General features: G+C 38.4%; 1 protein-coding gene across 7 annotated transcripts in view; it reads left to right on the forward strand.

Annotated features, from left to right (window-relative positions):
* The first annotated feature begins 598 nt into the window (after window positions 1–598).
* DCAF6 (DDB1 and CUL4 associated factor 6) overlaps window positions 599–11,153 on the forward strand; it is a 137,681-nt gene continuing 127,126 nt past the window's right edge. For 2 of the 7 annotated variants that reach the window (XM_029934974.1, XM_029934976.1), the window contains exon 1: window positions 602–942. In XM_029934974.1, the coding sequence (XP_029790834.1) occupies window positions 846–942 (97 nt within the window). In that variant the 5' untranslated portion in view covers window positions 602–845. Of the gene's footprint in view, window positions 943–11,153 lie in introns of all 7 variants that reach the window. The other 5 variants (XM_029934975.1, XM_029934977.1, XM_029934971.1 and 2 more) reach the window with 4 other exon arrangements.

Here is an 11,153-nt window from a genome sequence, read left to right on the forward strand (position 1 = left end):
CCCGCCTCCTTCCCTCCCGCCGCGGAAAGGAGGAGGAGTCATGGCAACAGGTGCCAGAAGGACTGCCTCACCAAAGCAACCCAGCGCCCTGGTGGCAGCGCGCTTGCGCACGCCGAGCTGTCCACTGTGATTGGCCTGCCCCGCGGAGCGGGCGGGGTCCAGCGCGAACCTCTAATTTGTCCTTCCTGCCCTAGAGGCCATGTTGGAGAAGGGAAAGTGAAGCTACACCGGCTCTAATCCCCTTTCACTTTGATTAAGAAGGCCCGTAGTTAAAATGGGCTTTTTGGGCCTTCAGTGCCCCGACTAAAGATGATGCCGCACAATGCTGCTGCTTCGTTTGGAATGAGACTCGTGACTGAGAGACTTCACATCTCAGCTTCTTCTCTTTCTAGTCCTCATTTATCCATAGAGATTCAAGGATTTGGCTACAGTGTCCTGAACCCACTCTTCTAGGGTGAGGGCAGCCTTGGCGCACACGGGCCTCAGTCCCGGGGGTGGTCGTCATCTCGCGAGAAAGGCTTGGACGGGAGGGTGTTGAGAACGAGGAGAGGGAGGAGTCGCGGCCGCCTCCGCCTCCTCCTGTTGGAGGGGGGGGCCGAGGGAGGGGACTGTTGCTGATCTCTGGATGTTCTGGGTAGTCTGAGGAGGAGAGTATGAGGCGAGCTCCGGCCCGGGCGCGGCCGGGCTTCGGGGGCGAGGACGCCGCCGCCATCTAACTCGCTGCACTCGCGAGGCCCGGCGCGCTGATGGTGCCGGTGCGGCTCGGGAGTTGATCCGCGTGTCCCCTCCCCCTCCTCCCCTCCCCCACGCGGTGGTCTCCCCTCCTACCCCGACCGGGCAGAGTCATGTCTCGGGGTGGCTCCTGCCCACACCTGTTGTGGGACGTGAGGAAAAGGTCCCTCGGGCTGGAGGACCCGTCCCGGCTGCGGAGCCGCTACCTGGGTGAGCGGGGGCGCGGGGGCCGGGGGGCGGAGGCGCTGAGGTCGCTGTCCAGAGGTGGGGGAGGGGGCCGCGCCGCCGGGGCCTTTAGAGGTGGGACAGCGCCTCGGCAGGGGCGCCCCGGAGACTTTGGGGTGCTGGGTGGACGTTGGCCGACGGACCCCATGCCGGTGTCTTCCCACGGCCAAGTCCCCCTCGCATGCTGACAGCCGCCGCCCTTGCTGGGTTTTCCTCGGGGGGCTTAATGGGGATGGGGGAGCAGACGCCACTGGCCACGAAAGGTGTTGGGGTCGTTTGTGGAGTGGGATTTGGGAGAAGACTTGCCGAACCTGCCGTAGCTGCTTCGTTTCGAGCCAAAGTTGGCGCTTGTGCTCTTCCCCCAGCGCTCTCCCCGCTCCGCCGAAGGACTAAGTTTTTGTTGACAGCCCCCTCCCCTCCAGTCCCCAGAGGGTTTGGGTGTCGGCTGCGACGCGGTGACCACCTTCAGGGACTTCTCGCTCCAGACGGACTCCGCGTAAACTGTTCTGCGGCTCCGAGCCAAAACCTAAAAGTGATAGCTGAGCTCTCCCCACCCCCGCGCGCTTTCCCTGCCCCGCTGTGTGCTGTTCAGTTCGTTTTGACCGCTTTAAGGAGGTGTAGGGTTTCACGTTCCTATTCCCATCCCTGTAAAACGCACTTGGCATTTACTGTTTCTCAGTTAAGCTTTCTAAAAACAACCTTCCACACTGGAGGGAACAGTATTCCACTCTTTTTCGTGTTGGTTAAAGTGGTTTTGTGAGGATTCTGGGTCAAGCTGAGCTAGCTTAAAAAGTCCAGGAAAGTGGACGTATTTATAGTAAGGGTCTTTTTTCTGATGCCGTCTTTCAGCACATTCTATTCTCTTATTGGAAGATAAGACAGCATTTGAAAGTTTTTTTCTTTGTGGTTTTGTCACTTTTGCCAGGCAGGTATTCCGTGATGGCATTCGGTTTTGCCTTCAGTAAGTGAAGTCCTTTTCTTTTAAAAAATGAAATCGCCCTACACCTAACGGTTCTGGTTTGTAAATTATTTAAGAGCACTGAGCAAGCATTTGTTTTTCCCATTCTTGTTTAAGTGTTTCAAGTGACATTTGAATACATTCTCCTTGTACAAACTTAATAAAAAGGAAGCAGAAATTCCTATGATTTCCTCCCATTCCAGTTTCTCTCTCTCTCCCCCCGCCCCCACTTTTAGAGGTAACACTGTTCTCTGTTTCCTGAATATTCCTGCAGACCTTTTTCTTTGCTTTTTTACAAGTACATTTGGAAATGCTATAGTTGTGTGTGTTTGTCTCAATCCTACATATATAGTGTCATCTTGTAACCACTGTTTTGCAATTTGCTTTCCTACACTCCCTCTCGGAGATCTTTCCAGGCAATGAAAATAGACCTATTTAGTCTTTTAAATTATTACATAGTATTTAATGTATGATAGTCCTGTAGTCCACTCAGACTTTTTCTCTGGAAATGAACCTTGGCTGTTAACTAAAGCACTGCAGTGAATATCTTTATACATGCTTGTTGTGGGTTTGTCCTGCGGGGTGGTTAATTGTTTTACAATTAAACATCAGTAGAGTCTTGTTTTTTAAATCATTAACCAAAAGAGATACACAGTATTTCTTTTAATATTTCTTTGTTGGAAAAGAACTTATATTAGCTTGATAAAAACAAATTTGAACACTGTGTTCTGCATGAATAAATTTGGTCTTAAATTAGTTGGACTGCTTTAAGTACTGATCTGTATAGGTTTATGTAGTAATGTTTTCTTTTGGTTCAGTTAGTTCAGCTATATCTATGACAGTCAGTTAAAAGATGAATCTATACCTTTCCTTTTCCCTCTTCCTCCTGTATCTCCCTAATGGGAACAGAATTTGCATTGAGTAGAAGGGAATTGAAGAGCAGGAGTCTGCTGATTTCAGTAGAAGTTCCAAATTATAGATTTTCATATATATATATATATGTATATATATATATATATACATATATATATATGAAGTTCCTTAAATAATATTTCAAGTGTGATAATAATATATACTTTATAAATAGCATATTCTTGAACAGCATCCTTTAAAAGTGGTTTTCTAAGTATTTGAAAATGGCTTGTAAAGTAATTTCTTGGCCTCAGTAGACCTCCTTTATACCATTTATCTAATTCTTCTACACTCCAGTGCTAAATCTTGGTACAGCATTCAGGAAATAGTAAAGTCTTCATTAGTAGTGCCTGAGTTAATGAGTTTTTAAAAACTAATATTTTGAAGTACTCCTACAAAGTCTTTGATAAAGCCCAAGTTCAGGAGTTTAGAAGGTGGAGGTATCAGGGTTAAGGTTAAGTGTCCAACTCTTGGTTTCTGCATGGGTCATTATTTCATGGTTTGTGAGTTTAAGCACCACGTCAGGCTCTGCACCACGTCAGGCTCTGCACCGAGGGCTTGGAGCCTGTGTGGGATTCTCTGCTCTCTCTCTGCCCTCCCCCCTCACGTTTTCTCTCTCCCGCTCTCAAAATAAATAATAAACTTAAAGAGTTTTAAAAGGTAGATTCCATTTGTGTTTTTGAGACTTCAAACATTTTGATTGTTTATAGTATTGTAGATTATTTTTACAATTTATTTCTATATTTGTATTTTTAATAATTACTGTAACTAATAGTTACTGATAAATAATTCACAGATAGACTTGACAGATTTTTCTTGTAATATTTATATTTCAAATTATTTCACCATGACATGTGTTTTTCCAATAGTGGTATTCAGGGTTTGTAGGTGATTTTAAATTTGATTAATTACTTATTTTTTTCCTGTCGGAGAAAACTGCAGTTCAATAAAACATCGTTTTATATTGTGGGAAGGAAGACAAATAATTTGTTATGTTATTTAGAAGAAAAATATTTATGTTCACTTACAACCCCCAAATTCACAAGATTTTACCGGGATCCAGAGGCTAGGCCAGCTATTGTCATCTTTATGGGTCTGATCTAAATTTCAATGTAGGATTTATTTTTTTTAAAGAGTGAGTTACAAAGTCCAGAGTCAGAAACACCTGTAGATTTAAATGCTTGTTTCTCAAGATACTGTAGTGCTTTGGGGATTCAATGATTATTGTAATAATTTACTGGTCACAAATTTTAGATGTATATACACACACAGTGTTATAAAGATAAACATCGTTATAAATGAAGCTATAGTTTCTGTACATTTCCTCTTTCTATTCATATTTCTCTCATTTAAATGGACTTGTCCACACTTGAATTTATACTTTCTAACCCTTTTACTTTAATAGATAAAAGAGTAAAAACTTTACAAGGGAGTTGTGTGCCCCAATGTATAGTATGTTTAATATAAAATGCGTAAGCTATGATTGGTGAGCTTGGGCTGCTGTGACAAAATAACATAAACTAGGTAGTTTATAAACAACAGAAATGTATGTCTCACAGTTTTGGAGGCTAGAAGCTGAGAGTAGGGTGCCTATGTCAGGATCTCATTCTGGTGAGGAGAGCCTTCTTCCTGAATCATAGCTGTCTTTTCATTGTAACCATACAGGGCAGAAGCAGGGTCTCTTTTAGAAGAGCACTAATCCTAATCTAATTACCTCTCCAAGATCCCACCTCCTAATGCTAATCACCTTGGGAGTTAGGATTTCAACATAGGAATTTTGAAGGGACCCAACCATTCAGACTAGAGCAGGCAGCCAATGACAACTTTATTTGTTTATTTTTAAAGGTTTATTTTTGAGAGAGAGAGAGCACAAGCAGGGGAGGGGCAGAGAGAGAGAGAGGGACAGAGGATTGGAAGCAGGCTTCGTGCTGCTGACTGTAGCAGGCCTGATGTGGGGCTCAAACTCAGGAACTTCAAGATCATGACCTGAGCCGAAGTCAGACCCTCAGCTGAGCCACCCAGATACTTTCCAATGACAACTTTATAGTGGAGTTTGAAATTTCTATTTGTAAGGGGATTAGGAAATCTGTGTCTTTGGAGTATCATTGTAGTCATATATATTGAAATGGATAGTTTTTGCATTTAGATTCTTCTTTAGTATATCCTGAATACACGTACAGTTCTAGTTCTCCATGATGTGTTGCCAAGTTACAATATGTATATGAGTCAATATCTGACTTTTGCTTCCTGGTTAGCTACTGGGGAAAAGTTAATGGAATATTTGTATTTTGTTCCTTTAGTTTTGAAATCTCAATGCAAATTGAAAGATGTCTGATGTTAGTAGTGAAAAATGACTGTCAAATATGACAAATACATGTAATAGAATATGCTGATAATTCCTAAAGATAAGACCACCAAAGGCATATCAGTCATAGTAGCTGCAGACAGATTTGAATGGCTCAACTGTGGATTTCATTCTTCCCTGGTATAGGATGAAATGCTTAGAAGGAAAAGGAGCTGCTGGTAGCACAGAGTTTATATTATAGGCATGTTCTAGGTCAGTGTTCTAAAATGTTTGACCACAATCCACAGTAAAAATATATTTACATGGCAACTTGTGATAACACATATGCAACTAAAATAAAAGATTCTCTCAAGTGGTGGTTAGCTTTACTGTTTTCTCTTCTGTATCATGGTAGAAATTGTGGTGTTGACCTGGTAGAATATTTACTGATACATCTTGCCTTGGGGTTTGCAAAACTATACTAGATGGTTTAGATGGATGGATAGATAGATAGATAGATAGATAGATAGATAGATAGATAGATTTAAAATTTCTTAACGTTTATTTATTATTGAGCGACAGAGAGAGACAGAGCATGAACATGGGAGGGGCAGAGAGAGTGAGAGACACAGAATCCAAAGCAGGCTTCAGGCTCTGAGCTGCCAGCACCAGAGCCCGACATGGGGCTCGAACTCACAAACCACAAGATTATGACCTGAGCTGAAGTCAGATGCTCAACTGACTGAGCCACCCAGGTGCCCCTAGATGGTTTATATTTTTAATAATTATAATTGAATGTTATTAATGTCAAGGTTAGGGTGAGTGGGTTTCAAGTACTTGTAGCATATTAAAAATTTTTTTTAAACTCTGCCTATGGCAAATAAGGAAAGAATATATAAATAATGAAACTTTGTTTATCCCTTGGGAAAAATAACTAGAGTGGGACCTTTTAAAATATTTCTTGGGTAGTAACTTGCAATAGGATTGCTGAGTTGTGTAAATGTGTTTAACTTCATAAGAAATTGCCAGACTGCTTTCCAAAATAGTTGTACCATACTGCATTCCCACAGCACTTGGCATTAGGAGTCTTCCTAATTTTAGCCTCTCTAGGTATGTAGGTTTAATGATATTATAATTTTAATTTGTGTTTGATTTATTCCTAATGATCAATGATGTTGAATATCTTTTCATGGCTTATATGTCATCCTTATACTTTGGTTAAATGTTCAGATTTATCTTTTTAATATTGTAAGAATTTTTTATATATTCTTGATACAAGTCCTTAATCAGATACATGTTTTACAAATATTTTTCTCCCAGTTTGTCTTGTCTTTTTTTTTTTTTTTTTCTTAACAGGGTCTTTTATACTTCACGCTTTCATCCTATATAGGAATCTTTACCTAATCCAAGATCACAAAGATTTATATTTTTTTTCCTAGAAGTTTTCTATTTTTAATTCTTATATTTAGGTCTGTGAACAATTTTGATATACGCTGTACAGTAAGGGTCCACTTTCATTTTTTTGCATATGAATGTGTAGGTGTTCCGGCATCATCTGTGAAAAGACTGTCTTTTCCCCTTTGTTGCGAATTAGTTGGCCATATATGTAATTAATTTCTCTACCATGTTGCATTGATCTAGCTGTTTTTATGTCGGTACTTCATGTCTTTATAGGGAATATTGAAATCAGTTAGGGCAATATTTCGAACTTCATTCTCTCCATACAAAATTATTTTGGCTATTCTGGGTTCTTTTCATTCCTATATAATTTTTTTTAAGTAAACTCTATCCCCCTCCCCCCTCCAATATAGAGCTTGAACTCATGACCCTGAGATCAAGAGTCACATGTTCAGGGTGCCTGGGTGGCTCATTCGTCTAGGCCTCTGACTTCGGCTCAGGTCAGATCTCACGTTTGTGGGTTCGAGCCCCGCGTCAGGCTCTGTGCTGACAGCTAGCTCAGAGCCTGGAGCCTGCTTCTGGTTCTGTGTTTCCTTCTCTCTCTCTGCCCCTCCCCCTCTCATGCTCTGTCTCTCTCTGTATCAAAATAAATAAAACATTAAAAAAAAAGTTTTAAAAAAAGAGTCACATGTTCTACCAACTAAGCCAGCCGGGTGCTCCTCATTCCCATTTAAATTTTAGAATCAGTTAGTCAATTTCTACAAAAGAATACGGGGGTTTTGGCTGGTATCATGTTGAATCTATACATTGTTTCAGAGAGAACAACCACAGTCTTGACAATGTTGAATGTTCAATCCATGATGGTTGGTTTTGTCTCCAATTAATTATTCTTTCATTTCTTTAATGTTTTCTATTTCTCAGTGCACAATTTTACACATAATTTGTTATCCTTATTCCTGTAACATAATGTTTTAAATACTATTTTAGATGGTATTATTTTTTAATTTCAGTATCCAGTTGTTCATCATGGATATATTGAAATGCAGTTGATTTCTTTCTTATTGGCCTTACATCCTGCCAACTTTACTAGACCTACTCATCAATCTCCCCCGCTTTTATTAAAAGTAAACTCTACCCTTAACGTGAGGCTTGAACTTTGTAATTAATGTTTGTAATGACTGACTGTTGAATTTTGTCAGGGTTTTTTTTCTTACATCTATTAAGTTTATTATATGATTTCTCTTTCATTGATTCTGTTATTTTGGTATATTAGCATATTGAATAGTATTTTAATGTTGAACCAACACTCAGTTCCAGGGCTAATCCTACTTGGTCATGACAAATTATCCTTGATGTATTGCTGGCTTGGTAGGAATTTTGTGTCTGTGCTCCTAAAATTTAGCTTGTAGTCTTCTTATAACTTACAAGCTTATAATTATAGCTTATAGTTATATTTTTGCTTGCTTTTGGTATTAGGATAATGCTGGCCTCATAAATGAGTTGAATGTATTCATATAGAATTGAAATTACCATTTTCTTAAACATTTGATAGATTTCATTGTTGAAGACCTCAGAGCTTGAAATTCTCTCTGTGGGAAGGTGTGTTTGTTTGTTTGTTTTTTAACTTGGGAGTTTTCCTTAACTTTTTATTTTGAGATAATTATAGGTTTATATGCAATTGTTAGAAATAATTTGGAGAGATCTCATATACCCTTCAACTAATATTGCCAGTGGTGACATCTTATACAACTATATGACAGTATCACAACTAGGAAATTGATCTAGATAAAGCCATGAGCCTTATTCAGATTTCTCCAGTTATACACTTATTTGTGTGTGTGTGTGTGTGTGTGTGTGTATTCTATGCATTTTAACATTAATTTTAATAGATTAACATAGCACCACAATTTAGAAAGGGAATAGTTCCATCACAACAATTTTTTGTGAAACCCTTTTATAGCCACAGCTATATCCCTTTCTCCCTACTGCTAACCTCTGGCAACTAGTAATCTGCTTTTCAGCTCTATAATTTGGTCAGTTCAAGAATGTTATATAAATAGCATGTATGTTAATGTTATGAATAACAGCATATAATCTTTTGAGACTGGCTTTTTTCACTCAGCATATTTCCCTTAATATTTATTCAAATTGTTGTATTCATAATTTATTCATTTTTTGTTTATTAGTATTTTGTGATATGGCTATATGGTTGTTTAATCATTCACTTGTTGAAGATATTTGGATTGTTTCCGTTATTGACTATTAAGTATAAAACTGTTATGAACATGCAATTTCATATGAACATAAGTTTTCATCTTTTTGGGGAAAAGTGTCTAAGAATTGCAGTTAGTAGGTTGTATGGGAGGCACATTGCTTAATTTTGTAAGAAACTGCTATCTTTTTCAGGTGGCTATGCCATTTTACATTCCCATCAGCTGTGTGTGAGTGATCCATTTTTTCTGCATCATCACCTGCAGGAGTGTTACCACTGTTTTTATTTCTACACTTGATCTTAGCCAAAAGGCCAAGAAGCAATTCACTGTTTTAATTTTTATTATATAGTGATAACTCATGGTTTTAGTTTACATTTCTCTAATGGCTGATCTTGAGCATCTTTTTATGTACTTATTTGCCATCTTCATATTTTCAGTGAGATGTCCCTTTGTGGTTTTTTGCTCATTTTTTGTTTGGTTTATTAGCTGTTTTTTACTGTTGAGTTTTGGGACTTATTTATATAATTTAGGTACTGGTCCTTTGTCAGGTGTGCAGTTTGCATTATTTTTCTCCCAGTCTGTAGCTTGTTTTTTCATTCTTTTCATAGGGTCTTTTGCAGAATAAATGTTTTTAACTTAAGTGAAGTACAGTTTATCAATTTTTTCTTTTATAGATTATGCTTTTGGTATCATGTCTGAGAACTCTTTAGCTATCCATAGGTCCTAAAGATTGTCTCCTAGGTTTTTTTCCTAAAATGTTATTTAAGTCTAGGGTCCATTTTGTGTTAATTTTTATATGATATGTGTGGTTTAGCTTGAAGTTCCTTTTTGTGCCTATGGGTGTCCACTCGATCTAGCTCTATTTGTTGAGGGGCTATATGTCTCCATTCAATTACTTTGCACCTTTATGTTAGAAATCAATTGGGCATTTTTTGAGGATCTAATTCTCTGTTCTCTATCAGTATTCTGTGTGTCTGTTCCTCTGTAAATAATACGACACAGTCTTGCTGATTGTAGCTACATAGTAAGTTTTAACATCAATTTGAGTGATCTTTCCCCTCTTAGTTTGTCTTTTTCATAATTGTTTTAGCTGTTATATGTCTTGTGCCTTTCCATATGAATTGGTAGGACAAGCTTGTCCATATCCGCAAATTATCTTACTGAGATTTTAATAGGAATTGCTTTGGATTTGTACATCAGAAGAACTGACATCGTTTACTGTGTTGAATCTTCCGATCCGTTAATATATATGGTACACTCTATTTGTTTAAGTTGTTGGTGTCTTTCATCAGTGTTTTATAATTATCAGGATACATTATATTTATTTTTTTATATTTATGTTTAAGTATTTAACTTTCTTTGGAGCGATTACAAATGGTTTTGTGTTTTAAGTTCAACTTCCACACGTTTATTGCTAGCATATAAAAATGCAACTTTGTGTAGGTGCTGATCTTGTATCTTGTGACTTTGCTGAACTCACTTACAGTTCTAGGGTTTTGGGGGTATAATCTTGGGGACTTTTTACATGCAAATTCATGTCATCTAATAGGGTCTTATTTCTTCCTTTCCAATATGTGTATCTTTTTTTTTTTTTTGCAATATCACATTGGCTAAAACTTCCAGTACATGCATATCTTGTTTATTGTGCTTCATTTTACTTACTGCACTTTGCAGATAACTGCATTGTTTTACAGATTGAAAGTTTGTGGGAGCCCTGTGTGGAGCACCAGTTTTCCAAAAGCATTTGCTCACTTTGTGTCTCTGTATCACATTTTGGTAGTTCTTACAATATTTCAAACTTTTTCTTATTATAATTGTTACATTGATCTGTGATCAGTAATCTTTCATGTTAATATTGTCATTGTCCTGGGGCCCCACAAACTGTGCCCATATAAGACAAGGGGCTTTAATTAGTAAGTGTTGCGTGTGTTCTGACTATTCCACTGACCAGTATCTCCCTCTATTTGGGTCAACCTGCTCCCTGAGAACAACAATATTGAAATCAGGCCAGTTAATAACACTACCATGTTCCTTTCAAGTGAAAGAAAGAGTTGCATATCTCACTTTTCTTTCTTTCTTTCTTTCTTTTTATACAATTTATTTTTTTAACATATGCAATTATTTTCCATCATTTACAATACAGTAGTTTCAATGATACTCCAAACAGAAAAGCAAAGTAAAAAATCAAAACCCCCACTTCTATTTCATGTAATTACCTTATACAGAAATTAGAAGGTTAGGTACCAACTAGTTAATCACCTAATTTCACAGCTATCTGAAGTGGCAATTGTAATATAGCAGCTTATCTATGATACATTCAAGATACATGATATAATTTATTACTTGCCCATAAGCTAAAACATAGCCTGCTTAATACCTTTCCTTAAATTCCACCTCTATACTACAGTATACTTGAGGTCCATGCAAAAAA

The sequence above is a fragment of the Suricata suricatta genome, chromosome 3, assembly GCF_006229205.1.
Source record: "Suricata suricatta isolate VVHF042 chromosome 3, meerkat_22Aug2017_6uvM2_HiC, whole genome shotgun sequence".
Lineage (NCBI taxonomy): Eukaryota > Metazoa > Chordata > Mammalia > Carnivora > Herpestidae > Suricata > Suricata suricatta.